At 36.8% G+C, this 24,641-nt stretch overlaps 1 protein-coding gene across 5 annotated transcripts; it reads left to right on the top strand.

Annotated features, from left to right (window-relative positions):
* The first annotated feature begins 1,967 nt into the window (after positions 1–1,967).
* FGF5 (fibroblast growth factor 5) lies at positions 1,968–23,998 on the top strand. 5 transcript variants are annotated; one of them, XR_004740829.3, is made up of 4 exons: positions 1,968–2,483; positions 9,931–10,034; positions 20,903–21,053; positions 21,766–21,893. XR_004740829.3 is itself a non-coding variant. In XM_002745674.7 (3 exons), the coding sequence occupies exons 1-3, from the start codon at positions 2,129–2,131 to the stop codon at positions 22,111–22,113; spliced, it is 807 nt and encodes a 268-aa protein (XP_002745720.1). In that variant the 5' UTR covers positions 1,968–2,128; the 3' UTR covers positions 22,114–23,998. The 5 variants fall into 5 exon arrangements, 4 of the variants coding, with proteins under 4 accessions (XP_002745720.1, XP_035149344.3, XP_008991349.1 ...); XM_002745674.7 differs by lacking the exon at positions 20,903–21,053 and having other exon boundaries at positions 21,766–23,998; XM_035293453.3 differs by lacking the exons at positions 20,903–21,053; positions 21,766–21,893 and adding an exon at positions 14,910–18,657.
* The last annotated feature ends 643 nt before the right edge of the window (positions 23,999–24,641 follow it).

The following is a 24,641-nucleotide window of genomic DNA, read 5'->3' as shown; positions in this document are numbered from 1 at the left end:
GCCCAGAGTCCCCTTGACCTCCTAGGTTTAGACAGGGGTCTGATAGTGCAGCTGGGGCAGGAACCAGTCTCCTCCTCTTTCAGCAGATTCCTTGGGTTAAAAAAACGGGGGGACAAACAAGCAACTGGATTTGCTTTGGAGAATCCTTGTCACTTGAGAAATGGGTCGTGGATTGGTGTCGCATTGGGGAACTTACGAATGGCATTCAGCAGCATCAATGTGGCTTAAACCCTGACAGATTTGCCACAGACCTCAGGGCATCATCTGAAGGAGGAACAGCACCCAGGTTCAGCATCCTACAATCACCCACCCCAGAAAAAAAAAAAGGTGATTTTAGTCAAGTGGACCATTCTGAGAGATACCGTGACTGTTCTCAGTGTCTACTTTTAGGGTTGCCTTTGTAAGGATCTGCCTACCCATCCTAGTTAAGGGAGAAGTATATAATTTGAGCTTAGAACAGTGGCAAGCAAGTGTGTTCAGCCCTGGACAGTATCTCATAAAGGGTGCCCTCCTTATGCACATCTATGTGTGATGTCCTTTTTCTTTACCACAGTGTTTCTACTACGTTTTTCAGGTGAACTTCTGTTTTACAAGTACCTTGATGTTAAGTACTCTGGGGGTGGAAGATTCCAATCCTGTAAAATCTACATTCGTTTCATATGCTTTTCATTATTGAGATGGGAAACCTTAAGTGGGTACTCATAATAGATAAGGCTGTTTCTTAGCATTAACCTTGGCTCAGGGAATTGACCTTAGCAGTCAATGTTACCAGCAGTTTCATTAAAATAACCAGTGAATAATGTATCAAAGCTTAGTTTAAAGTTTCAAAGATGTTTTCATACAGAAAGATTCCAAGAATGCAAGTCAGGTGTTTCTCAGATGCTGCGTAAAGGGAAATTCTCCGTTCTCAAGGAAATTCTCTGTTTTAGGTTTCCTGAGGTTGAAATCCAGCGTGCACGTCATTATTCATTCATAGGGTAGGTCCTTCAGTCAGTGGCAGGTCTGAGTAAGCTAAATCGAGCGGTTAGTTAATTCTGCCACTGGGATCCTCGGGCGAAAGAGTACACCTGGGCGGTCAGTCACTTGTGCTGGTGGCCAGCCCCTGCCCCTCTTGCCCCGGTCCGAGTGCAGGGGTGCGTGTGCCCTGACTCTCGGGGACACAGACCGAGAGCTTCCCAGAAGGAAAAACAAATTCGTCATAATATTCAGCGCAGCCGAGAGTTTCCAACAAGAAAGCAGCTCCAGTCGTGGCATGATGACTCAGGGTGGCGTTTAAACGCTGAATAAACCCTTTCCTTAGCTCTTTAATAAATCAATAACAACAACAAAAACAGCATTCTCCCCCAACCGCGCCACACCAAAGCCTTCCCAAGTTGGGCTACGAATCCCTGTTTCGTTTTCCGCCGCCGAAAGCCTTAGAAGCAGTGGGATCTCCTGGCGGGACGCGGTTCTCCAGGGTATCCCGGGGATGGGACGAGATAACAGGGTTTACGGGCAAAGAGGAGAATCTGGAAATCGTGTCATGGGGGGAAAGAGTGCGTCGCCCAGTCGCAAGTGTGCCGTAGAGGTGGGAGAGGACGAGGACCCATTTCCACATTTCAACCCCTCGTTTCTGTCGCTGCCCCTGGAGGACTCCGCCGCTCACGCCCAGCTGGTTTCCGCGAGGCTCTGGCCCTAGTCGGGGAAGCCAAGTGGCAGAGCTGCGCTTGAGAACTGCTGGGGTGCACGGCTCCGGTATAGGCGCACCCAGCGTCCGGGGCGCAGCTTCTCTCAGCCCATCTTCTCCTCCCACTCACTCGCCCGGATCTCCTCCCTCCTTCACACCCCCCGCCCCCGGGACCGCGAGGCTCCCTCCCCGCACCGGCCAGTGAGTACACAAAGCCGCGGGTGAGGGGAAGCTTCGCAGGCGCGCACGGAGCAGTGAGATCACTGGCGTTATAAATATCCCGGTGCCAGCGCGGAGATCCGCTCGGGTGGCCTCTCTCTCCCCCTCTCCCCTTCTCTTCCCCGAGGCTATGTCCACCCGGTGCGGCGAGGCGGGCAGCGCCAGAGGCACGCAGCCGCACAGGGGCTACAGAGCCCAGAATCAGCCCTACAAGATGCACTTAGGACCCCCGCGGCTGGAAGAATGAGCTTGTCCTCCTTTCTCCTCCTCTTCTTCAGCCACCTGATCCTCAGCGCTTGGGCTCACGGGGAGAAGCGCCTTGCCCCCAAAGGGCAATCCGGACCCGCTGCCAGTGATAGGAACCCTAGAGGCTCCAGCAGCAGACAGAGCGGCAGTAGTGCTATGTCTTCCTCTTCTGCCTCCTCCTCCCCCGCAGCTTCTCTGGGCAGCCAAGGAAGTGGCTTGGAGCAGAGCAGTTTCCAGTGGAGCCCATCGGGGCGCCGGACCGGCAGCCTCTACTGCAGAGTGGGCATCGGTTTCCATCTGCAGATCTACCCGGATGGCAAAGTCAATGGCTCCCACGAAGCCAATATGTTAAGTAAGTTACTCGCTCTCCTACAAACCCTGTCCTAGGCGGGCGGCGGAAGATTCCGGAGGGACAGCAGGTATTCCCCCGGCCACCGGCGCACCTTCCTGAGCCCGGGTCATTGGGACCAGCTGATACTCAGAAACAGCCGAGCAGTTTGGGTGGAGATGCATCTATATGGTGTGCGCACACGCACCCCTCTCCTGGGCATGAGGAATGGCGATTTCTGAGGTGTATGTTACCTAGAGGCTGGTGTCCAGACTGGTACCTTGTTTCAAGTTTGCCCTAGCCTCAAAGACTAATCTCCAGCCATGAGGGGAGAGAACAAAAAAATCTCATTCCTTCTCGTTCAGTTTGTTTACCTTCTCCTTATGAACTAGCCTGGCATTTTTCATTAGGCATTAAAGTGCAGCCCTTCTCCATATCCATAATTGAAGTTGTTTTTTAAAAAGAAGAATCAAATCTTAAATACTTCCCTCTTCCAATTGCTACCATAAACCTCAAATTAATATTGTATATGTATATGCATATATGTATATATGTTTATGTATACGATGCATACACATAGGTATATATAGACACAAAATATAGATGATTGATTGATAGATAGATAGATAGATAGATAAATAGATGATAGATAGATAGATAATTAGGGGACACCATAAAGACATTTCTGCTTGGAAGAAGACTGTGCTCTGGAAAACCGGACACGTTTAGAGAGGGAGACGTGATAAACATTGTAATTAGTAACTCCAGAGTTGGATTTGGAAACGTTTAGTATCTTGATACCATGACTATACCTTGTTAGGAGAGTTGCCAGCCTTTGGTACCCTAGAACAGTTGGGGGAAAGTTTCTTATTTAGAAGAAACACAGAGGTTAAATTTGGTTTGGGTGTAAATTTTGTAGGACTTTTAATAAACAAAGTTGTACATTTTCCCTCTTAGTTTTCTCTTTTAGCACGCGCTCTGTTCTCCTTTCTCATCTTCTCTTCCCTTCCACCCCATCTGTGTTTCCAGACCATCGCAGCCACTCCTCTGGTTTCCCTTTACTGCCTCTGGGCATCTGGGAGCAGAGACGATTTGGGACTGTGTGTAGGACTAGAGGGATTTCTGTGCGGCTTTTGCTCAGTAGGGCCAGATCCCTCTTCCAGCGCGGGTTGGTCAGCCAGACAGAGCCCCAGCCAGGGCCTGTCAGGTAACCAGGGAGAGCGGAAATGTAGCCAGGAGACAGCAGTGCGCATAGTCACCTGTCTTTCAATGTCAGCTTGGTTGCTCCTAGATGTACCTACCTTGCTCCATCTCAGACCAACGACTCCGCGGGTCTTTGGACTCCTTCTTTCACAGGTTCCAAAAGGAGCCTGGACGCCACCGGCAGGCTGAAATTTTGGCAGCCAGCAGTCTCCGGAGCGGGATCGGAGCTGGGCAAGTGGGTTAAGTGGTAGATTGGCAAGCCTCCTTCCGCGGGTTAAGGGGGCCTCGTGTGGAAGTCCTGATGGTTCATGCTGAGAGAGGAACAGGTCTATGCCCGCCCCCTGCGCCTGTCTAGTCTATCTAGTGGCGCTGATTCAGCAGCCTGCAGCGCACGTGGTGAGGGAAACTGGAGCGCCCAGTCGGAGACGGCGCGTCCCAGTGAGTCCCAGGGCCTCCCTCAGGCTCCCAGGAGGAACTTATTTCCATATTTTAGTGTTTATTTCATTCATCAAATAACTGCTTATTTTGGGAATGAATGAAGTTCAAAATCTATTGGGGTGAAGGGGAATTTCCCGAGATTTGAGAAGTAACCAGTAATGTCTGTTTCCATTCGTCCTTCTCATTTTGTCTCAACCATCTCTTGACTCCATTAGCGATCACAGCTTATTCTCCCCTTCAGTCAACCTTTCCTTCTCTCTCACAAGAAAACTTTCTCTCTTTCGTTTTTCCTGTAATTTATCCAGGAATCAGCTGCAACAGAGGATAACTTCAGTGAGCTCAAGGGAGACCCCAAGCCAGCAGGCAACAAGCGGCAGATTGGAGCCCAGGGAGCTCAGAGAATGCCTCTGGGGAGGGTTTAGGTGTAATGGAGATCTCGGAAAGCAAGGCTCATTCCCAGGATATTCACCATCTTCTCTAGGAAGACACTAAGAGAAAAAGATAGTTTTACAGTGTAGGCCTTGCTACAGGGGATGTTGTAGAAAAGCAAAGGGAGGAAAATGAAAAAGGATACGTCCAGCCAAACCAGACATTTACAACTACCCAATATGTAGAATGTACATTTTTCTTTTAAAATCCATGTTGAAAGCTATCTACAAGAGAACAGAGATATTTCCTAAAACTGTACTGGAACTAAAACTTAATTTAGACTTTTTCCTAATTTTTTCTTGTTTACAATAACCTTTCAGAGTTTAGTTTCTGTGCCTTTCACATGACTTGCTTTCATTCACGTATTGATTCATTCATTCATGTATCCAATACAAGACACCTATCTCATTAAGCATATTTTGGTTACTTTTGTGTTGTTTGTTTGTCTTCCATAGAGTTCCCCCCCCAAAAAAAGAAAGCATAACAAATATTTAAATCATAGTGATTTTCTGCTCTGTGATGTCTGGAGTGTCTAATACTACTTCATAAAACTTTTACTGCCATTGATCAATGAAGAATTTGCATGTAATTTGGGAATTTAACATGGATCTCTGCCATTACCTAGCTGTAAAAGAGAAACAGAAGCTTGCTAATTACAATTGGTCATTTGCCTCTCTGAATGCAGCACTTGATGTTTCCTGACAGTCCTGTAAACTAGGGTGTTGGCCATGACCTTTCTTAGAGTATGTGAGGAAGTGTGCTTAAATCTCACAAGAGAGGCTGAGAGGGCTGGATCAAGATGTATCCACAGAGGATACATCAGTTTGATCTCATCATCTAATTCTACTGTCTGTGAGGTAGCAATGATAGAAAACATATTCCTTTTGCTACAAGCCTGATGCTTCAGAAAAGTCAAATCTTTGCCATGAAACTTCATTCTAACAAGTTATTTTAAACCTAATAACATTCTGTAGTATTTGTCTGATAGACAGATACACATGTGTTTCACAACTAGTATTTGACAGTAAACTTTTTAATATATATTTTTGCAAATTGCAAATATTTTCTGGTTTCGCCATCAGAAGTACATTCTGGCCATGGACTTTCAAACATAATTTGTTTAGTTTACATGAACCAATTAATATATTCTTAGCTTCTCTTATACAATAGTTATCCCATGTTCTGAAGACAGTAAATGAAATCAAGCTCATTGTATATAAATCCTTATTATGAGGAAACATGTGGAAAGATGAAGAAAGATGAACAAAACAAGATAGATGACCCAACTATTGCATGGAAACAAAGCGTTTGCTTCAATTTGTATGTCTTCAAGTTTAGTTTCAATACAGTGCTTCTGTTTACTTATCTTGGGCCACTGAATAATAGGTAATCAAGTAATTGTCAACTTAGGGAAGAAAAGTTTAAGGCTGTGGCTACACAAACTCAACGAAATTACATGAAATATGAAAATTCCAAGCACATATTTTGGCTAATAGAATCGCCAATGTTACTGCTTTTTTAAAAAATCTAAATTCACTACCAATTTTGGTGTCATGTGGAATCATTAGACAGTCCCCCAAGCCTAAATAAATCAGAATCTGTATCTACTATGTAGAAAAAAGTTAAGTGGAAAATTTCTGTTACTAATTTGATCAGTGAAGGCTGCTAAACTGAATATTTCAAGATTCAGATTTGATAACTTGGCACAGCATATCTGTTACTTTGTGGATGCAAGTAGAGAAACTCCAGTTTTTAAAATATTTTTCTCTGGGGATTTTCAGATGGGTTGTTGAAAGCTTCTGAATACATGGGATATCTATGCTTTTCTATATTTTACTCATAACAGAGAGAAAAAGGAAAAATTTGTATAATTATACCAACCGCTATCAATAGAGCCCTATTATATTAAAACATCTGCAGAAGACTAAGTAAAAAATCTAGAAATTTTTTTTTCAGAAGTAAGCTTACTTCATAATGCATAAGTGAAATAGACTGTGTGTACAAGCTGAGCGACACCAAGAAATTCTTGCCTTCTTCAGCCTAGGTGCCAATGCTGAAATCCCACAAAGAGAGAATAATTTCTTCTATTAAGCATTCTCCTCTGCTTTTGACCCTCTTAAATGGGAACACCTTATGAAAAAAAGACAGGGTCACCAGCACTTACTTTAATGTGAATTAATTCACACTGAGCCTCCTCCACCCGTGGCTTCTAAAGCAGGAGAAGGCCGCAGTATCAGGAGAGTACTAAGACACCTGTCCATACTTGTGTATATGTGGGGTGTCCTGATGAGAGAAAAGAGAGGTAGTGAAAGAATCAAAGAAGACAGTCACATTTAGCAAACAGTCATTGACTATCTACCATCTATGAGACAAGCTTGGCCTTCCACAATTTTGCTTAGAGATACTGTCTTGGCATTCATAAGGAGAATTGATAAGTTTCCATCAAATTTAATATATCTGACTCCCAATGATAAAGGAATTTACCAAAGAAAATTACTGAAAATAAAAAAAAATCAGTGACAAAGAAATGTTTTCTGAAATTTGTATATGTGTGATTTAATGTACATGGGTTTAAAAAATTGTGTAGAATTCCTAAATGAGTTGCTGAGATTTGTCATAGTAAAATAAATAGGCCTGTGGTGTCTTGGGGAGGAGGGCAGGAAACTGAATTGTGTGACTTGTTGAATCTGTTCCAGTGTTTAAAAAACCAGACATTGAGAAATCACTGCTGACATTACTTTGGAAATTATGATCATAACAGTGTTCTTAATATTAGGTCATAATAATAGTAAAGTGTATTTTTAAGCTATCAGTTAAAGATAATTTTCTTAAAGTTATAAAACCATTTAATTCTCAGGAAATATATCATTTTTATCCTGGAAAAATTAAGAAGAAACTATGCAATATGTAATAAAATAATAACACTTTCACATATATTATTTCATCTTCCCCATATTTAAAATTCATTACATGCAAATTATACATAATACATACAAGCAAAATGTACACTGTATTGAAATACAAGTTAAATGATTCTAAGTGGGTCTTTCTTTAAAAAGAGAATAAGTTAGTTATCAGAAACTATTTATTTAAGCAAAGTAGTATTTCTATTAAAACAAATATGTATAAAGCCTTTTTATCTCAACATCTTCAAAGTTAGCATACAAACACATACACTTATGAGACTTTTATATTTTATTCTACTATATATTTTTCATTAAGATACAATATATCTCATGTTCAAAACCAGATAAATTTTGAGGTAATGGAATTAAAAGCCTCTGACAATCTAGCACCATGAGTAACTTGGAGGAAATATACAACCAAATCTCTCCTCTATCAACTCCATGTTGTCCCTTTTGTATCTATCATTTCACACATATATAATTTCTCACTTTCTTTCTCATTTTTGAATGCACATGTTTACATAAATATTTACAGTAATTTCCCCATCTCCCAAATATCTAAAAGCACTGATGCTATTCTCAGTATCATCCTGTAATTCTGATAGAAATTTAACTTTTTATCAGCATTCTAGTCACTTTTTAGTAATATTACTATAACATATTACATCTGTGTAGAGTATTTAACTTTACAAAGCACTTGGTATGCTTTGTTAATATTTGATAAAATGACAATGCTTCTAAACCTTTGGGTGTGTATCAGACTCAAATAATGTTCATAGTAAATTCTATTATAAATAGCATTTGAAAAACATTTTGAAGGAAAGGATTTATAAGACAGTAGTGTTTTTTGTTTGTTTGTTTTTTAGCCGTTTACTCCTAAAAGCAAAAGTAGTTTTCAATAGTTTTTAGTTTTTGTTTTTCAATTTAAAGAAACATCTATTAATGAACTGGTACCTGCAGTTTCCCTAAGGTATGTTTTATTTACTATGGGCTAAAAACATTTTTTTTTTAAGTTGTTCAGTTATCCTCTTTTTCACATAAATTTTCTGATCAAGTTTTTAAAGAAACCAAGTTGAATAAATAAACAGCAATCCTTGTTACAATTATAGATGTTAACTCACATTGCATAATATAAGTGCTCAATCAAGTTGCTCACATATATCTATAAAATAATTTTTTGTTTTTGGTAAGCAGAATAGTTTTATATGTACCTCAAATACTGTAGGGAGAAACCTCTATTTCAAGAAAATATGATGAATTTCTCTTTTTGGCAGAGTCCTATTGAGATATCCAAATTTGTATATATGCTCAGAATATTATAGATCGAAGTATTGAGATGTTTTTTTCTCCTTTCCCCCTTCATTTCCTTCTTTTCTTCCTTCCTTCCTTTCCTTTTTAAAACTAGAGACGAGGTGTCACTATTTTGACCAGATGGTCTTGAACTCCTGGCATCAGGCAATCCTTCAGCCTCAGACTCCCAAAGTGCTGAAATTACAGGTGTGAGCTACTGCGCCTGGCTTCCCTTTTTCCTTTCTAAAACAAGTCCCTTTTTAGCTCTATTGAACTAAAAACCTCTTTTTAAAAATTTTGAAATGACAACTAATAAAAAAACATTATGTTCTTTTATGTTCATATAACATACATACATTTGCATTAAATAAGCAGGCTTTCTAATTATATGCAGACTATGAGTTTTATCTTATTGAAATACTCTATGAACTGTGGTGTATAATTCTCTTGATCCAGTGGATGAGAGCTTTGAAATTACTGTAGGAGACAGAGAGACATTGACTTCATAATGCTAACTATAAAATACAAAATATTAACAATAATGTAATACACTATCTCACTAAATTTTTTCCAGGAAATGATTTAAAATGCAAGATTTCTCAAAGCATAATCTATTAAACATTTAATTCAACCAATAATTTCAAGTTATTTATAATGTTTTCGGTATTTTATATGTAGTCTTTAAATGTAGTCACTAAAAGACTGAGTATGGTATATGTTGATTTGTTACTACCATTGAAACCATGATGATTAGAGCAGGGAAATTTATTTAATGTAAATAAGTATTATTTACAGGCTTTCAAATTGTTATACTAGTCTTGAGCACGGAATTTATGTGCTTTAATATTCAAAGTGGTGTATTATCTTTGATGAAGAAACAATGGATGAAAATTATTAAAATTTTTTTAATGTCTTCTCAGTTCCTTTAAAATCTTAGAAAATCTTATGCTCCTTGTTTACTAAAAGCAAATTATTTGTCCAAAAAATTACGATGAGGTAGAATTAAAATTTTAAATCTCGAAATTATCTTGAATCCTAGACTTATATATTTACATAGTGAATGTCATGAAAAATAAGGATGTTAAATACAGAGTTCTTTTTTTAAATCACAATAATAAAGAATGAAAAGAATCTATGTAGAAATTTAATTCTTCACAATAATATAAAGAAGAGTCTGTTTTATTTTGGGATTTCTGTCATCCTAGGTATTTTGGAAATATTTGCTGTGTCTCAGGGGATTGTAGGAATACGAGGAGTTTTCAGCAACAAATTTTTAGCGATGTCAAAAAAAGGAAAACTCCATGCAAGTGTAAGTAGAACCACTTTATATTTGTTAAAGGTGCTATAAAGATTTCACATTTGTAAAACAGAATAAAGTAATTCTCCAAATTAGTAGGTGAGACAATTTGCCCAAAGAACTTAATTTTTTTAAAATTATATGTACATTTAACCAAGAGAATTTTGTGTGCTTCTAGAAGTAATCATTTAAATATTTAATTTGTGTGAAAAGATATTGTAGAGTCTACAAAAAGTTTAAGCATAGGTTTATTTGGAAACAGCATTCTCAAAGGGATAGCCATCCATTTATTTCTTAGAAGTGGCCCATGTAAGAAGAAATATTATGGCAATAATATATTTCACAACATATAAGTTTATAGTGATTGTGCATTTGCTTAGTAGATGAAGTTATTAATTTTACAAGCTACTCATAATACCAAAAATTGGGTCTCAGTAATGTAAAATATTTTCATATTAACAAGTAGGGAAAGAAGAAACCAATAATTAGAAGACTCTGACTTTCATAGATAAATTTTATTTGATTAATTTGAAGAATTTTTATCTTGTATTTTTGTCACATCAAAAATAATAATACTATAAAAACTAATTTTGCATTCTCAAGAATTTAATTAGATCAGTTTTACATATTGTAATCAATTTACAAATTATTTATTTGCTTTGTTATGCAAGTTCCCGTTACCTGGGAAGTATTAAAACATATTAAAGATAATAAAGTATGTTCAGCTTAGTTTTCCCACTCATAGATTCTATTTGCATTAGTATATATGCACCACATTTAAAGATGCTTTATGCTTTTTCTGTGGTATACTCATTTTCTTCACATTAAACTATTTTGAAAGCAATTATTCTTTAAAGTTAGTCCTTTAATCCTTATTCCTTTTAGTATTAAATGAATTATTGGAATATCACTTTTTCAATTTTCAAAGTTATAGAAAGTTCTGATAGCTATCAATTGAAACTTACTATTTATAATTTTATTTTATAGATCTTCAAAAAACTCAATGAGAATACCACTTGGTTTAATATGTAAAACTTTTATAATTTTACTTTTCTTAACATCTAAAGGTGATTTGTTAATATCTTTTGGAAGAAACAGAATTTGAGCAATTTCTATAGCTATTTGAGGATTCAATGAGATAATGCATGCAATGTGTTTAGAATACTATTTGGTGTATTATAAGTGCTCAATAAATATTGCCCATTATTATAGGGTAACAATCTGAACATAATAAACTACTAAAATGTCAGTTTAATGACATGAATAGAAATCCTTTGTTAAACTCTGAAATCACCCATTGCAAGAACTGTTAAACAATTTACATATTTCATTTTTTGAGCTGGTTACTATACTCTATCAAGCTATAACATAGTATTCATAAAGATATTTTTTAGATTTTTTTTCATTTATTTAAGGGACAAAATTCTGCATCACTGTGAAAAAGTAGGGTATTTAATTTTTTTAATTTATTTTTTATTTCGATAGGCTTTTAAGGAGCAGGTGGTATTTGGTTATATGAGCAAGTTCTTTAGTGGTGATTTCTGAGATTTGGTGCATCTATCACCTGAGTAGTGTGTACTGTACCCCATGTGCAGTCTTTTATCCCCACCCACTTCCCCTTTACCCCTGAGTTTCCAAAGTCCAATGTATCATTCTCAGGGCATTTAATTTTATTTAAAAAATATTATATAAAATTCACATACAGAATGGAAAACAATGATTACACACATCTGAACAAAATAACTTTTCCTCAGTCTACTTTAAGTTTATAAAATATTAAAACACCGTCAAAATCTAACCATCATAATAATACACTATGCATGTAAAGAAACTTTCTCTTACTGGTTTGTTTTGGGTAAAAATCTTAACTTTTAAAATATTCTGATTTATGCCCTAGTACATGCAAAAAATAGTCTACACTTGGAACAGCTTAAGGATAATTGCCAAAGAAAGTAACATATTACAAATGGAAGCCAATTAGAAAGGTCGAACTAAGAGGTTAAGATACGTGATTCCTCTGTCAAATGCAAGTAACAAATTTCTAGAAATTTGACCCAAATGTCTAAAGATGGCTGGTTGAAATAATGCAGATAATGCAAAAGCAGCATCTGTTATTCTTTCTCATCTTGGCAGGCTAGAGTTATTTCATAGAATAATGACTTTCAAACAGTACAAAGCAAGTCTTGCTCTTGTCACTCACTGAAGCTCTTTGATATAAAAGTCATTCTGATGACTTTGAGCTGAATTGTAGATAAAAATATTAAGCCCTATGATTATGTGGATTCTTTTTAAATCAATTATCCAAGCTCACTTTCTCTTATCTGAGCTTTTATTAGCACTTTTCCTCTAGTTGAAAACCTAATTAAATTATAATGTGATTTATTTTTTTAAAGACGCTGAATTTAGAAATAGTATTAATGCTAGCAATTATCAGTTTTACGCCCAGTTGGTTTCTTTCCTGTTTTCAGATTCTAGTTAAATGTGTTGGGAAATTGTTCTTGTAACTCTAAATATGACTATTTGCTTTAGTTAACAGTTCTGATATTTAAAACTTTACATCCTTCCCAAAAAAGGTTAAAATCTCATAGAGTTTTAGGATTAGATTTGTAATTAGTGAGTTGCTTTAAATTAATAATTTTGCAGAGGCACTTAAAGAGTAGCTTTAGGGTTCTATCTACAAAGCAAAGGTGAGCTAAAAATATAAAATATTAATAGAATTCTGGGAAATGTAATCCCCCACTCTACTGAGAAATATTCATGGATACTTATAGATATTCAACTCAGTTTTTGTAGTAATAATCAGAGTATTAAAAATTAGTTACTAGGCAGAGATAATGTACTTTCATAGTTCTCTAAAAGCTCTTTCACTCACATGATCTCATTAGATAATGAGGTGATGAAAGAGTCTCATATATGTTAAATTATTTTCCCAAGGTTACACAGTTAACAAGTGATTGAACAAGAACTATATCCTCTTAAAATTTTCTCTTTCTCTTTAAATGCCATAATGCTTGGTAGATAAAAGTTAGCTTGAAAGAAGATATTAAGTTTTATTTAGAACCAATTACACTGTTTTCATCTGTTAATTTATAGGAATTAATATGTGCATGAAAATATTTTCATATTACATATAAAAATGAATACTGTGGCATATCATCAGAATATTTATAGTACTTTACTTAATAGGCAAATGAACAGGCAATTTGAGATTTGTAGTTAAAGTTGCAAATTTTCCTATTCTAGGTACTTCCTTTTCTCTTTGATTCATATCACTTTTTTGAATTGGCGTATTCGCCATCTACTCCTGTGTCTCCAGTGCCTCATTTTAGAATCTAGAGAAGAAGAGATATGTCTGTTATAGAACTCATCATGGAATTTTACAAATGTTGGTTATTCTATGTCAATGATGAGTTGCATAGGGAACCCCTCCCTCCCAATATAAACTTTTGAAACAGAAAAGAGATCTGTTTTGCTGACAGAATCTTTATTTAGTAAATATTTTACTGTCCATAGACACAAAGATGGCAAACTGAAAGGGCAGCCCAGAGCAGATTTAGACAGCATTGATGCTAATTCCGTTTTTGTGCTAAATTTGTTAATCCCATCAGAGATGTCTTGAACTTCAGACATCTAAATGTATGGGGCTTCATGGACTCATTCAAGACTCTGATTTAAAGGCAGCTCTCCTTCAAACCTTTATTGGTATATTCTAAATATGCAATGCGAGCATTGCATTTTGTTGTGCACGTTTTTCAGCAGTCTTCTCAAGGATGAGGATGTATGGTCTTTTCCTTGTCCAAATGTATCAAGAATCATCAAGAGCAGAAGGAGATAATTGCTTTCCAAAGAGCCATAAGGGCTACTCCGTGCCACAGCTGTGGCCAGCACGCTCTATCTCAACACGTTCATTCCCATGCTAAGATATCTTCTGAGACTGAGCTCTCTTCTCTTTCTGCCTTTCTCTGTCTGTCTGTCCCTGCTCCCTCCTCAGGTTGGCATTGTTACTGAAAATCCCTTTCTGGATTTATCTGAGGTGGGTCCAGACTAGGAGTAAAAGGCCTTGAGTGTGGTGGTAAAGACATAGTTAGATAGTCCCAGCTGAATCCCACTCCACCACTTCCTGACTGTGTCATTTTACTTCATCTTTCTATTCCTTGGTTTTATCAACTATTAAAGAAGGAAAATTAAAGTAACACTCTATTGGGATAGTCAAGTGTTTTAAACAAGATAATACATATATAACACTTATTGTGCTGCCTGAAAAGTGTTCTACACTTAATGTTTAAACAGATTTTCTTGAATTTGCTCTCAGGTGGCTGTTTGACAATCCTTAATCTCTTTCTGACAATCCAAAATCTCTGATTTTGGGGTCAGGCAGCTATGACCATTAAATTACTCAGACCAGCCTCAAGTCCAATTAATCACTGATCTTTTCTTCCTTGGGTCCAAGCTTTGTGTGCTTATAGTTGTCCCTTATCTACCAGGTTTTCCTTTTTCCAAGGAGCCTAATTTCAAAGCAAAACTTCCAAGCTCAATCCCTTAAAGAGGCATGGATTTCCTATGGTCATAATCTTGTTATTTGTTTTTCATGGCTATGTCGTCCATCTTCATTTTTCCCTATAAAATATAAATCTTGGAAAAGGTGATTATCATGTATTCTTGCATTTTCATTAAAGCATGCATAAAGCTCATTGCCTATTGCGGGAAAACGTTAGCTTATTTTAAAGATCCAGTGAGAAGCATGTGGTGGAATTATTTTTGTTTCTCAGTGTTTTAGGGGATCATGTTTAGAAGGAAAGCTAATTGAAGAGTTTACGAAATAGACATGGAATGTGTGCTTGATCAGTCCTAAGCAAGGACTAGAACATCCTTCTTTCCTGGTTTCAGAGGGTGCCAGCTGGCTTGCCTGGGATGAGACTCCGGACTGGACTTCCTGCACTGCAGGCAGAGTGAAGAGTAGTCGGCAGCCCTAAAGCTGAGCATGTTTACTGAAAGGAGAAATGGAGGCTTGAGCAATACTTTTCATCATTAAAAAATAACTTACTAAGCACTCCACCCTGCTGGTCAAGACCATGCATGAGCTAGACCAAGACATTTGCATAGAATTTTTTATTGCCTTCTAAGGGCTTTCAATATACAGTAAAATTGAATGTTTGGCTATTCAGGCACAAAATGGGTTCAGACTCTGCCTTTGGAGTAAATACAAGTTTCCCTTCAAGTTTGCCCTATGGAAGTCTGGTTAGAAGATCTATTTTATTGAGGAAATCTGGGTGTGATGAATTGCCTTGTAGATTCAGAAATCAATATTAGCCAAAAATGCGAGATAGTAATATATTTCTTTGATGATTTGGAGAGTGACACTTGTTATTCATCAATATTTTAACAGGAAACAACTTCAGAGCAAGTAAGACTATATAAGCAAAGCCTAGGAGATAGCTTTGGTCTGCATAGTGTTATGGAAAGAGCTTTAGTCTAGGAATCAGAAGATGGAAGTTAAGTCACAGATCTATTCTGGCACTTAATAAATGCAGGGTGATAGATGTGTTATTTTCTTTCTTTCTTTCTTTCTTTTTTTTTTTTTTTTTTTTTGAGACGCAGTTTCGCTCTTGTTACCCAGGCTGGAGTGCAATGGCTTGATCTCGGTTCACCGCAACCTCTGCCTCCTGGGGTCAGGCAATTCTTCTGCCTCAGCCTCCTGAGTAGCTGGGATTACAGGCACGCACCACCATGCCCAGCTAATTTTTTGTATTTTTAGTAGAGACGGGGTTTCACCATGTTGACCAGGATGGTCTCAATCTATTGACCTCGTGATCCACCCACCTTGGCCTCCCAAAGTGCTGGGATTACAGGCTTGAGCCACCGTGCCCGGCTGATGTATTATTTTCTTTACTTCCCCAGCTGAAAAATCAGAGAGTACTATCCAAATAGCAGCCATGGAATTACTGTGAGTTAAATTGTGTATTTAAACGACCTGACACACAGTAGTCTCCAATAATCCAGCTTTATGGAGTTATTAAGGGCCTCAGAAAAAAAGCCATGTTACACCTTGTTTCTCCTGGTGTGGTCCTTACTTCACCTGCATCAAAATCACATAAGATGCTGGTTAATGATACATTAAGTCCAGAGTCTCTCTTCAAACTTACAAAAACACAGTCTCTGGAGATAGGGATTGGAGAACTGCATTTGAGCCTGCTCTCTGAGTAATTTTAAGACAAATTATAAAATTAAGAAAAAAGATCCTGTAGTTGATAATATCTCGGGTTGGCTAATATTAAAATCAACTAGTGTATTTTATTGGTTGTTCAGTATAAAGAACTGAGATATAGAAGGAATGAATGTCCAGTACCAAGCAGGATGTATGGCCATACGTCGGAAATAGCATGGAAGGGCTGCAACTAACCCACATACAGCTTATATAATCAGGAGCAAAAGGCAGCCCCTCTGGGTGCATGCTACCCTGCACCAGGGCAAAAGTATACAAAATGACCTGAGCTCAGGGCACCTATCCCAGGCAGCTCCATTGGTGGAGGGAAGGGATGGGAACCCAGCAGCACTAAAAGGAAGGAGGTAGGAGAACTAGAAGTGATGCATGTGGCAAGGAAACTTAGTTTAGAGCGCAATTCAGTCTTTAATTGTTTTTATTATAGTCTGTGATAACCTTCTTATTGCTTAATACTATTACAGTCTATAACAACATTTTAATTATTTAGATTCAGCTATTTTTTCCTTAACTTTATAAGGTTTTTCAGGAGAAAGAAGCAAATCAAAGAAAACAAAATGAAGTAAATCATTAAAATTGATTAAATACACACAAATTCCAAAGTTTACACTGGTGTCTGTGAAAGCCACTCCTATTTCTGCATCTCATATACTGCATATTTACTTCTGTAGTTGCACATGAGAGTTGGTATTTGCACAGCTTTAATTCATACTATACAAGGTGCTCAATCATCATAGAATGTGATATTTACTAAAGAACAAAACTACAAGAAGAGATTTAGGGAGTTTTTTTTTCAAATATCATTTTGGAAACAATTTATTTGGTTTAATTGAACTTCTGTTTAATTTCAACTTGGCAGAATTAGTCATTTCTGGAATATTGTAGTTAATCAGAGTTGTATTTTCTTGGAATTTAATTTGACCTTTCAAAAAATATACATTGTTTAAAATGGATCCTTCCTTGTGAGAAGAGATGAGTAGAGCCAAGACAGTTTCCTTCTAGTAAAAAAAGTTTATTTTCGTTTTTTTGTTTTTTTTTTAAGACGAGGTTTGCTCTTGTTACCCAGGGTGGAGTGCAATGGTACGATTCTGGCTCACTGCAACCTCTGCCTCCCAAGTTCAAGAGATTCTCCTGCCTCACCCTCCCGAGTAGCTGGGATTGCAGACATGCACCACCACACCTGCTGATTTTGTATTTTTAGTAGAGATGAGGTTTCACCATATTGGTCAGGGTGGTCTCAAACTCTTGACGTCAAGTGATTCTCTCACCTCAGCCTCCCAAAGTGCTGGGATTACAGGTGTGGGCCACCATGCCCAGCAGAAATTTCTTATTTCCCTTAATAGTGGTGTGTTTCCTCTCCTTGTAATAATTTGAATATTCCAGAAAAAAAAGTTCGATTTAAGTTGGGGTGTTTTTTTTTTTTTTTTGGCAATTAGGAGTATACTAAACTATAAAAAATGCCTATTATAAACATTTCATTTTAGTTTTGCAATTATGGCTTGTTGAATGTAACTTGTTTTTATTCTTGCCAGATCTAGGAGAAATGAAAGAGATTTTAATGTAATTTAAGTCAACAGAAACATGGGCAGGGCCATGCCAATATTGTTTTCCACTGTAAAAGTGGCACCTAGCACAGTGCCTAGCAAATGAAAAACAGTCAATAAACATCTGTGGAATAAATTGGTGAAAAATAAATATAAAACAAAGATAGCATTTTTTAAAAAAACAAATATTTAAACAATTGCTTTCATTGTAGTGGCTGATGGCAGTAAAACAACTAAATGAAGGAATCTCAATTTCAGCAGCTTATCTGAATTTTGATTCACCTCTCTGCTTCATACTCTTAACTATAGAAAAAGTATGTTTGTCAACTTCAGTTGTTGTTTTTTTTTCTAAAAAAAAACACAGTTCTATTCTTTTATGAGGTTTTCACCACATTGGCCAGGATGGTCTGAATATCTTAACATTGTGATCTGCCTGCCTTGGCCTCTGAAAGTGCTGGGATTACATGCGTAATCCCACCGCACGTGGCTCCTATTATTTTAAAGGTGTATATTTTATTAAAGGATTTCTTAAAAGAAGATTTAAAAAATAAAAATCTGCCTGAAAAATTTATTATCCAAAATTTTCTAATGGTAAAGGTATGTATTTTCTACCTGTAGCTAAGACCTATGACTCTTTGCTATAAAGATGGTCCATGCATGACATTGTGTGCAGAGATGTACTGCTTAGGGTCATCATCTTATCTGAGTATGACCGGGAATGTTAACAGAAATAGTCAATCCTTCAAGATGAATAAATTCACTGAAATGTTTGTTTCAAATAATTCTGTGTTCTATTATAGCCGGAAGAATTTTTCAAACAAAATGCATTAATTTTAATTTAATATATTAAAAGTCAGTTAACAAAGCCAAATCAGTCTGATTGCATTTACTCCCATATTAATGTAGAATGTAGGATTTGGATGGCTGAGGGGCTGTGTGTAGTGTGTGGGTCCTTAGAACTCTAGACATTTCTACGCTGGGTAACAGTTAGGTGACCTTTGAAAAATCTAAGATCCAAATAGCCATCTCCTTAAAGGGCTCCTCATGAGAAAGAACTTTAGAATATGAATCTTGAGGAGGAAAACAGAAAGATTTTAGATGAAATAATTTTAGGGGGTGGGGCAGTTGGTTTCACTCAAATGAAAGACTCGAAAATGGAAATGATATAGATTTTTTTTAAAAAAATGCTGTGGAGTGTGTTTGTACATACCTGTGCATGCCTATGTGTGCCTGTCATCTGCATCAGTTAAGAAATGACATGCTCTTTCTTTATTTTCTTGGACACTGTTGGGGTAAAATATTAAATAATGTAGTACATTTTAAAAACCTAACTCTTTCAAAATTGACTAAAGCAATCACCGCTGTTTTTGTGAAACAGAGGTAGAAGTTAGGTCAAAGCATAATGTACTAAACATTTTCAAAAATGCCATTCAACTTCATTTTAAGAAAAAAACACCCGAGACAAGGTAAACATACCTGATACTTTTTGAAATGAAATGTTTCACATCTTTCTAAAATTCTCCTTTTATAGAGGCAGATATATTCTAGATGTCTATGGCTTTTATTTAAAAATAATATATTGGGGTTATCTAATTAAATGGGAAAGACCTTTTAAGAGCCCAGCAGCTGTAGAAAAATCTACAATGAATTTGTAATCAAGTCTTTCTAATAAAAAATAGGAATAGTCAATGTCTGATCTTCAAAAGTGATGTCAGCATAGCAGTCCTGGACTGAACGTGGGCTGGCTAGGTGTATTGTAAGACAGGGTGAGAGGGATGCCATACCTAGGTGGTGATTCTTTAAAATACCTGCCTTCAGCTGGGCATGGTGGTGCATGTCTATAATCCCAGCACTTTGGGAGGCCAAGGCAGGTGGATTATCTGAGGTCAGGAGTTTGAGACCAGCCTGGCCAACATGGTGAAATCCTGTCTCTATTAAAAATACAAAGATTAGCCGGGCATGGTGGTGTGTGCCTGTAATCCTAGCTACTTGAGAGGCTGAGGCAGGAGAATTGCTTGAGCCCAGGAGACAGAGGTTGCAGTGAGCAGAGATTGTGCCACTGCACTCCAGCCTGGCCCACAGAGTGAGACTCTGTCTCTAGAAAAAGCAAAAAGAAAAAACAAAGAAAGAAACAAAAAACACCTGCCTTCAGCCTGCTTGAGATCATATCCAGAGATTCACTAGTTGACTTGTCGAAGATCTACATATATGGCTCCGTAACCCCCAAATAGAACTTTGTTGACTGAACTACACTTAAATATAAGTAACTCCAGTAAACTATTATACATAAAGTTAAGGTGCGGTTGGAAATTCTCTTATATTGGTTGACTTCTAATACTGTCAGTACCTTGCACTACTCAAAAATTCCATGTGGACTTAAACAGTGGATCTATGTAGATTGCCTTGCAATATTCAGATATTTAGATTTCAGTGTTATGATCAGTATTCCAAAGGAAAGTTTGGCGTTATTAGAAAAAGCAAGGGGAAAAAGGCCATTTTATTCCCATATAAATCTTCTTGATTTGACATATAAGTTGTAGCTTTTAGTGCTTTTATATATAGGGGACAACATATTTTATATTCTTGAGCACAGGAATTCTGTGTAAATAGTACTCCTTGAAATTATAAAACCTAGTAGACTGAACTAGTATGGGAATTCTTATTTCTTTAGGGGTTATGGACTCTTTCAAGTTCAATGAAAGCTACAGATTCTTCCGAAGAAAAATATCTGGATTATTATAATAGCTCTATTGGTGTACGGCTTATGGGTAAGGAAGCTAAGGCTAAGAGCTTAATTGGCAGAAATGGTTCTTGGTTGAATGTCTGACTCCAAGTTCGCACTCTTCCCCCATTCTCGCACAAATTCCTTCAGATTTCACAACATGTCTAACTAAGCCCTTTCAGAGCTGGTGGTGACCTACATTGGCAGGCTTGTCTCCTTACTTCTCACATACATCCTAAGTAGAGGTCAGGCTGAACTACTTACAGGTATTTGAAAGTGTCATGCTGACCTTTGAACACACTGTTCCTTCTCCCTGAAAATCCTTTCCTATTTTGCCTGCCTCCCTAATGCCTAGTTGTACTCGAAGACTCAGCTCAAATGTCACCTTTTATAGGAAGACTTTTCTGCCCTCTTCTTGGCCACCTCCACCCTCTTAGATGCCCTTCCTCTATGCTGTCATTGTACCCTCTGCATACCGCTGTCATAATTCCATTTATCAAGCTGCACCATGACGGATGTCTACTTGTCTGCCTTTCCACTGTTCCGTAAGTATTTCAAGGGCAGATTTGTGTGTGTGTGTGTGTGTGTGTGTGTGTGTAAGATCTGGACAAAGTATTGTTAGTGACTTCAATGACTTTTTTTCTTCCTGGAGTCAAATATAATTTCCTGTATTGCCTGAGTAAAGATACTTTTTTTCCCTAAACAACTCCAACACGGGCAATATTAATGGGGGTCGTATGCTACTTCTCTCTCAGCGGCATGAATCACACTGATAATATTGAAGAAATGCATGCTTGTTTCGAAGGAATAATTTTGACCCCATTTCTCTGAACAGGAATTTATATTTTACCAGGCAATTGTTTCTTAATAGCATAGTTCTATTTATTTTCTTGGTGAGTTAGGAAGAAAAACAGTATATTAAAAGATTTGTGACTATACGTTTCAAAGTATTTTAACAATAGTAATGGGGTTTAAATGTATCAAGAGTTCTGGTTCTTTTTATATCCATTGATATTAATGTCACCAAGTAGGTAGTGAACAGAAATGTGATACAAAGATAAATGAAGTAGAAATATAGATACAAAAGTAGTAATTTTAAAGCAACTTTAAAAGAAGCAAATATATCTTTATAAAAAGAAATGGAGTAGAAGGAACAGATATCAACAAAATTCTTTTTTTTTTCTACAAGATCTTATATTTTATTACATGCTGAAAAGATTGCCACAACTTAAATTTCCGTTTTTTTCTCCTCCGTAGGCCAAGTTCACAGATGACTGCAAGTTCAGGGAGCGTTTTCAAGAAAACAGCTATAATACTTACGCCTCAGCAATACACAGAACTGAAAAAACAGGGCGGGAGTGGTACGTGGCCCTGAATAAAAGAGGAAAAGCCAAACGAGGGTGCAGCCCCCGGGTGAAACCCCAGCACATCTCTACCCATTTTCTGCCAAGATTCAAGCATTCGGAGCAGCCAGAACTCTCTTTCACGGTTACTGTTCCTGAAAAAAAAAAGCCACCTAGCCCTATCAAGCCAAAAGTTCCCCTTTCTGCACCTCGGAAAACTCCCAACACAGTGAAATATAGACTCAAGTTTCGCTTTGGATAATATTCCTCTTGGCCTTGTGAGAAATCATTCTTTCCCCTCAGGAGATTCTATAGGTGTCTTCAGAGTTCTGAAGAAACATTTCCGGACACAGCTTTGGCTATACTTACACTGTGTTGAAGTCACATCATTTGTTTCAGTGTGACCGAAACAAAACGTATTTTGATAGGAAGAAAACTGGAATTCTTTGTACTAATACAGGGAGCACACTGCTTCAATTCAGCAAGACATAAGGCCTTTTGCTTTGTGCTTAAGGGATATTTAGAACTTTGTATTTTCGGAAAGTTAAATAACATGGGCTATGTATTTTTCTGACTTTTACAGATCAACCTGAACATACATGATACATTTTTTATTTTTTGTTTCCAAAGAATATTTTGATGCAGATAAAATATTTTGTTAACTTTTGTTTTTTGTTTTGTTTGTTTCCTTAAAAGTACCTCTGCATTGAGCATTATTTTCTTACTTTTATTATTTTAATTAAAGACATAAGGAATCATTTTATGCTGTTTATGAATTATAAATGTGTTTGTAGCTCATTTGTAATGTGGAAATCTTTTACATTTTTCCTATTCGCTGCACTTTTTAATTTTTTTCTAGCCATACCTCAGATAATATATTTACTTTTACATTTTAATATGTTTAAATTCTTTTTTCATGGCACCAAAGGCTCAGCTTGGATTTGTGTGTATGTGTATGTAAATTCATTACATTATGTGGAATCCTACACCTTTGGTGGCTGGAATATGATGGGTTAGAAACAAGGATAAAATATAAGGACATTTTGATGGAATTAAATTTGGGAGGTAAGGAAAAGGATCTAGAGGTGAAAATACATTAAGTTTGCAACATTTATGGAGATCTAAGTCTGTCTTGCCTTCATTTCCCTTTTTATATACCCCTTGCCCTCATTCTTGAACAGCTGGAGGAATAAATTTTATTCTGTTCGTCAAGCCTACAGTATGAAATTGGAGTGCTTAAAAATACTTCTGTGACTCTGTTATCCCACTGTATAGATCCACAGGGAGCAAACACTTAGAGAGAAATGACAGAGAACTGAAGGAGATGAATGGTTTAACAGTTATCCATGCCAAGTCCCATTGTCAGGCATGTTCTTATTACTCAAACACTCTTTCAGCTTGCCTTCCTAAAGGTAACCATTCCAGTGAATAAATGTGCCCTTTTATAAGGAAATGTCTGATGTTTATTTTGAAAACTGGCCTTTTGATTGAGGTAACTAATTTGGGAATTCAATGTGTTGAAAATGGCATTGAATTTCAATGTAAATACCGACTGCTGGACATATAAATCACAGAAAATTTAACTTTAGAAAATTTACAAAATTTATTCTCAGGTAATCATTTTAATAAAGTTCTGCAAAATGCAAATGTTTAGCTCGCATTCAGAAATGTGGCAAAAAAACAAAACCATATAGCTAATGGGTAAATGTATGGCTTTCATAGTAAGAACAAAAGAGTTCATAGAAATTTCATGGTTTGCATTTAAACATGTTTAAAGTATACTTACAAACTGTCTTTTTCTTAAAGCAAACTATGGTTATTTCAGTGCACAAATACAAAGTGGAAACATCAAAATTGAACTAGCACCCATATAAGCAGATTGTTTTAATTTGATGGGAAAACAGTGCATATATATATATATATATATATATATATATATATATATAATTTCAAAAACTCATCCATCAACTAAAACATGTATACATTACTGTAGTGTTTTATTATAAAGCCAATTATCTCATTAAACATTCTTTGCACTTAATGTATGATTTTTAAATGGAATAAAGTTAAATGCTACAAAAAGTTGAATTAATTTGTACTTTAAACTATTTCTGGGTTAAATAAAACAATGAAATTTTTGAAACAAAGACATGTCCAACTTTCATCCAAATGGCATTTTATGTGTTTACACAGTATAAAGCTAAAAATATAACTCTAGTTTATTATAATCTATTGTTAAGTACTGCACACTGTATACCAAGTTCTCAGGGCACATGAAAAATTTAAGTTGTAAAATAGAAACTAGTAAACATAAGTTCCTAACTAGGGAAGGAAGAGGTGATAATGATGGTCAACAGCAAGCCACATTAATGCATAAGTTGTATAGGCTAAATGTTGCTTGTAGTCTACATTAATCTAAAAAGTAACCTTATAGTCCTAGTTTGATTTGATTAGCATATGAATGTGAAAGATAGCTACCAAATATATTATGCAAGTCAGGAATCATTAATTTCAAAATTTAAAGCCAAGCTAAAATTAAAAAATATATACTAAATTACACTTCTCTTTACTCATAATACACAATGAATTTTTTTTTTTTTTTTTTTGAGCCGGAGTCTCACTCTGTTGCCAGGCTGGAGTGCAGTGGCACGATCTCAGCTCACTGCAACCTCCAACTCGTGATTCAAGCGACTCTCTTGCCTCAGCCTCCCGAGTAGCTGGGATGACAAGCACGCCCTCCCACATCCAGCTACTTTTTGTATTTTTAGTAGAGACCAGGTTTCATCATGT

The sequence above is a fragment of the Callithrix jacchus genome, chromosome 3, assembly GCF_049354715.1.
Source record: "Callithrix jacchus isolate 240 chromosome 3, calJac240_pri, whole genome shotgun sequence".
Taxonomy (NCBI): Eukaryota; Metazoa; Chordata; class Mammalia; order Primates; family Cebidae; genus Callithrix; species Callithrix jacchus.
This window is presented reverse-complemented; position numbering and strand designations above follow the sequence as displayed.